This window comes from Cupressus sempervirens, chromosome 9, assembly GCF_028749045.1.
Source record: "Cupressus sempervirens isolate cs-2001-9-10 chromosome 9, ASM2874904v1, whole genome shotgun sequence".
NCBI lineage: Eukaryota > Viridiplantae > Streptophyta > Pinopsida > Cupressales > Cupressaceae > Cupressus > Cupressus sempervirens.
The window spans coordinates 522,480,647-522,486,124 of record NC_143126.1 but is presented as its reverse complement, the minus strand read 5'-3'; the positions used below and the strand labels follow the sequence as shown (position 1 = coordinate 522,486,124).

The window sequence follows — 5,478 nt, the reverse complement described above, 5'->3', positions numbered from 1 at the left end:
ATGCCTAGGATGGAAGACCTTCTTGATTGCCTAGGAGGGGCAAAGTTTTATTCTAAGATAGACTTGAAAAGTGGATACCATCAAATCAGGGTAAGAGAAGGGGATGAGTGGAAAACAGCCTTTAAAACCAATGAGGGACTCTATGAATGGCTTGTCATGCCATTTGGATTGTCAAATGCACCAAACACCTTTATGAGGCTCATGAATGAGGTCCTCAAACCCTTTCTCAACAAGTTTGTGGTTGTATACTTAGATGATATCCTAATTTTCAGTAAGGATAAAGAAGAACACCTAAAACACATAGATCTTGTATTGCAAAGACTTCATGAGGAAGAATTGAAAATAAACCTTGAAAAGTGAACCTTTGTTAAACAAGAATTTATTTTTCTTGGATTTGTCATTTCTAAGGATTGTTTGAAGATGGACCCCACTAAAATTGAGGCTATCATGCATTGGCCTACACCCACAAGTCCAAGTGAAGTGAAGAGTTTCCATGGTCTATGCAACTTTTATAGGAAATTTATTAAGAATTTTAGTGGAATCTCTGCTCCGATGATTGACACAATAAAAGGTGGAAAGAAATGTAATTTTGTGTGGACACAAGCAGCCCAAGAGGCATTTGAACTCCTAAAACAAAGAATTGCCCAAGGACTTGTTTTAACATTTCCTGATTTTAACAAAGTGTTTACAGTTGAATGTGATGCCAGCACCAAAGCTATTGGAGTTGTACTAAGTCAAGAGGGCAGACCAATTGCCTTTTTCAGTGAGAAATTAAATGAGGCTAAACAGAAGTATTCAGTCTATGATTTAGAGTTATATGCAATGGTGCAATCTTTGAAGAGATGGAGGCATTACTTACTTCCTAAAGAATTCATTGTTTTCACTGTTAACCAGGCTTTAAGCTTCTTGAACAGGAAGGATAAATTGAACCAGAGGCATATCAAATGGATGGAGTTTATGCAGTCATATACCTTCTCCATTAAGCACAAGAAGGGGGTCATCAACAAGGTTGCTGATGCCTTGAGTAGGAGGAACCTCATGATCCAATCAATTGACCTTGAAAGTGTGGGTATTGATGCCATGAAGGACATGTACCCTCAAGATGAAGATTTTAAAGAGATCTACAAGGTTTTCCAAGACATGGGAGATAGATACCATTCTGATTTTGTAGACTATTTGATTCAAGAGGGCTTATTGTTCAAAGGAGGGCAACTATGTGTACCAAGGGGTTCATATAGAGAAAATATAATTAAGGAGAAGCATTATGGAGGTATGTCAGGTCACTTTGGTTTAGACAAGACCTTGGAACAGGTAAAAAGATTTTACCATTGGCCCAAATTGCAATCTGATGTTAGGAAGTTTGTAGATAGTTGCATAATCTATCAAAAAGCAAAGGGTCATGCTTCAAATGCAGGTTTATACACTCCATTACCCATTCCTTGCAAGCCATGGGATTCAATAAGTATGGACTTTGTCTTGGGTTTGCCAAAAACAAGGGCAGGAAATGATAGTGTATTTGTTGTTGTTGACAGATTTTCTAAAATGGCTCACTTCATTCCTTGCAGAACCACACATGATGCCTCTCATATTGCAGGGCTTTTCTTTAAGGAGGTTGTAAGACTACATGGTCTTCCTAGATCTATTGTTTCAGACAGAGACTCCAAGTTCCTTGGCCATTTTTGGAGGACACTATGGAAAAGGCTTGGAACTAATTTGAACTTCTCATCTGCTTATCACCCACAGTCTGATGGGAAAACAGAGGTCACAAATAGATCATTGGGGAACTTGCTAAGATGTCTCTCACAACAGCATGGAGGATCATGGGACTCTATCCTACCACAAGCCGAATATGCCTATAATGACTCAGTCAATAGAAGCACTGGATTGACACCATTTTAGATTGTCTATGGGGAGCATCCAAGAGGTGTATTAGAACTAAGAGACATTAGTCACCTTGATAGAAAGAGTGCCCAAGCACAAGACTTTGCCCAAGTGATGAAGGACATTCAGCAGCAGGTGAAGGACAGGTTGTAAAGGATTGCAGACAAATACAAAAATCAGGCCAATAAGAAAAGAAGAGACCTCCAATTCAAGGTAGGTGACTTAGTGATGGTGCACCTTAAAAAGGAAAGATTGCCTAAAGGGCAATATACCAAATTGATGATGAAGAAGGCAGGGCCATTCAGAATTTTGCAAAGATGTGGCAACAATGCATACAAAATTGAACTACCTCCAGATGTTGGTCTTTCCCCAATATTTAATGTATCAGATTTATATGCATATAAAGAACCTACTGACATTTGTGATGCAGGTACAGATTTACACAATAAAGGTGATGATTCTCAATTGCCCAAAGCACATAAACCTCAGATTGAATGTATCCTTGATAAGAAGGTGACTAAACAAACTAGGAGGGCAACATACTATGCATACCTGGTCAAATGGACTGGGTTACCTACTGAAGATGCCACATGGATGACAAAGGCTGAAATAGAGAAGGCAGGTTTTGTTTTTGACACTATCCCAACTCAAGGGACTTGAGTTTTTTTCAGAGAGGGGTAGTATGGTGTAGAGCACTCCTTGGGAACATTCCTTCTTCATCATCTTGGCATTGGAGGACAAAGCATGGCTGATAGAATAGGTGGTATCAACTCTACATCATATGTAGACATTTTTCCATCTGCAATCTAATCATGGTCTATGAAGATCTTCTTTGCAATGTAATTGGAGTGTTTCCTTCAAGGAGGCTTGAAGCTAGTTTGAGTTTAAAATAGGATTTTAATAAACATTTTCCCACTTGTAAAGGTACATAGTCCTATTTGGTAGTTTATAAACCAAGGACTCATGTGACCTATAGGGCTAATAGCATTAGGTGTTTTGAATAAGTCTTATATAGCCTTAAAAGGCTCTAGGCATGTCTAAGATTAGGTTAGGAATGTTTTAAAGTAGTTTGGAAGCAAAAAGTTGCTTATCGGCAAGATGCAACCAAAGTTGCTGTCAACTTTTCAAAAGTTGCTCAGCAACAATTAGCAACTTTTACAAATAATGGTTAAATCAGTTAGAAACCGATCCCAAGGTGGTTGATCGGTATAGGCATGGTATTTAAGTCATATTCCACCTTCCCAAAAGAAGGGATGGAAATTGTAAGGATTTTGATTGCATTAATACAAAAAACTCTCAGTTTTCGTGGTAAAATCTCTGGTTTTTTGAATTTTGCACGTGCTGTACGGAAGAGTATCTGCAAAAAAATGCATGGATTCAAAACCTTGGTGTGTTAGCAAACTTTTGCAAGTGGTTTGAAGGTTTTTGGTGAAGGGAGTCGATAGTTATTGCATTTTTTTCTCAAACAGCCACCAAACCCTCCCTTTAGCAAGGGTTTTGTGCAAATGGGCAAATAGAGTGCACCTATTTGACCTCAGGGGCACAAAACCCAATGAATCTGCAAGATTACATGTTGTTCTTTCATTCTCTAGAATTAGGATCAATTTCAATGGTGAGAGCACATTTTGCATGCAAGCCCTAGTTCAAGTCTAGGTGTTGGTTTGAACTAGGATTTAGTAACTGTATGGAAATCAGAAGGAATTTGATTGAATAAATTGCAACCAAGGGCAGAAGTTGTTGAGATAAACATTCCTTGAGGTCGCCCAATCATTTCTTTCCATCCATGAACCCATTTCTATACTGCTCCTTTGTAAACCAAGCCTAATTGGGCCCATTAGGTCTGTGTGCATAGGAGAGGTTCTGTAGTGCAGGAGTGGATTGGGAATTTGATTTTTGGGGGATTGATAGAGTGGGATAAAGGGTATCTAAAACCCTAATTTTTTTGACAATTTGTTTGGAGAATTTTGGATTTGTTGCAGGAAAACAGGGTATGGAGACCTAGTAGGACAACTAGGTGAGTTGTGGATTTTGGTGTTGCAGAAGTTGGAGAACCCAAATTGTGGGTTATTTTCAGTGTGGGGGAAAATTTGGAGGTGTCCCAATCATTGTCTTGTGTTGTGGAGTGCTAGAAGTTGCAGAAGCACTAAAAGGCCTAAATCAGGGATTTAGTCCCTAAAGGCAAATTGGAGACAAAGCTGGATTGAGCCTTCCAAGCATTGGGAGATTGTCCAAACCTTGGAGAAAGGGTTTTTGCAGAGCTTGGTGGATCCTTAAAGTGATCCTAGACTTGGAGAGTAAAATTGTGGGTTGTGTAAGTCCTAAGGACAACTTAGGCCAAATTTGGTTATTCCGCTTGCCACTCTGCATCAATCTGACTCACCAAAGAAAATTAGGCCCACATAGACATGTGACATGATGGTTCTATGTTGCATGAAGTAATGGGCATGCAACTCTGTATAGGGACAAGGCAAACACCCTAGATGATGAAAGATCTGACGATGGGGAAGTTGCAGGAAGGAACTGGCCCACACACCTTACACAGTCATATCATGGCCAATGAGAAACCAACAAAATGTTGACATGCTCTAACAACTACTCAGATATTTTGATAGGAAGGGGGTTTACCAAGCCATAATTATGTTGCACGAAATAAAGACCATGCAACTCTACATAGTGACAAAGTGACCATTGTGGATGATGAAGGATCATATGGTGAGTAAGGTGCAGGTCAGCAGAATATTAAAGTGCACAATCACTTAGGAAATAAATTATAGCCTGAAGTTTTATACAAAATATTTTTGTGCCCTACTTTATTAAAATTTTAAAATATGCAGATGTTACCATGTTTAAATTCAAATATGGAAAATTTGGTGGGAAGGCAAAAGTGACCAAAATTTCTAGCAACTCAAGGGTATGCAAGCCTGCTATGCATATGACCAGTGAACTTATGCATCCATTGGGCTATAGAGTCATAAAACATGAAGGTTTCTCTGCAACCACAAAACTTTAAAACTTGCTATCCTCTAGAGGGACAATCTGTGCTTGTGCACTTATGGAAAGCAAGAAAACTATTCTAATATGTACAAAAAGCCTTTAACCTTCTCTAAAAGCAAGGTTTAAGGTGAATCCCATTGACTAAGATTGGGAAAACTCCACCATCAGGTCTAGATAGCTAAAAAGTGTTTGCCTCTTTTTAGTTGGTGATAATATATGGGCCACTCCATATTGCATCAAATTTGGAGTGCCTACCTGGCTTAGCTCTATCAGCATCCCATTTGAGGAAAAGTTCTCCTTCCTTGAAGACTCTAGCCATAGCCTTCTTATCAAAGCTTCTTTTGACCTATTGTTGATGTACCTCACGTTTATGTATAGCTTGCTATCTTTTTTCCTCCAGTTCCATTATTTCAGCCATCCTGACAGTCATAACGTCACCTTCAGCTAGCTCCAATTGATGAGGTAGTTCAAGAGAGGGGAACTCAAGTGAAATAGGAAGCCTTGCTTCCCTTCCATATACTATCATGAAGTGTGAGTTCTTAATTTCTCTCTTGGGTGTAATTATATCAGCCCAGAGGGTAGTTTTCAACTTAGCATGCCAAC

At 39.1% G+C, this 5,478-nt stretch overlaps 1 protein-coding gene across 1 annotated transcript; it reads left to right on the top strand.

Annotated features, from left to right (window-relative positions):
* Positions 1-2,109: 2,109 nt before the first annotated feature.
* On the top strand, positions 2,110-2,541 carry LOC149539646 (uncharacterized). The gene has a single exon (XM_089802600.1). The coding sequence runs from the start codon at positions 2,110-2,112 to the stop codon at positions 2,539-2,541; it is 432 nt and encodes a 143-aa protein (XP_089658726.1).
* Positions 2,542-5,478: the final 2,937 nt, after the last annotated feature.

Coding starts and splice junctions, on each gene's coding strand:
- LOC149539646 (XM_089802600.1), top strand. CDS start 2,110: ATGGTGCACCTTAAAAAGGAAAGATTGCCTAAAGGGCAATATACCAAA.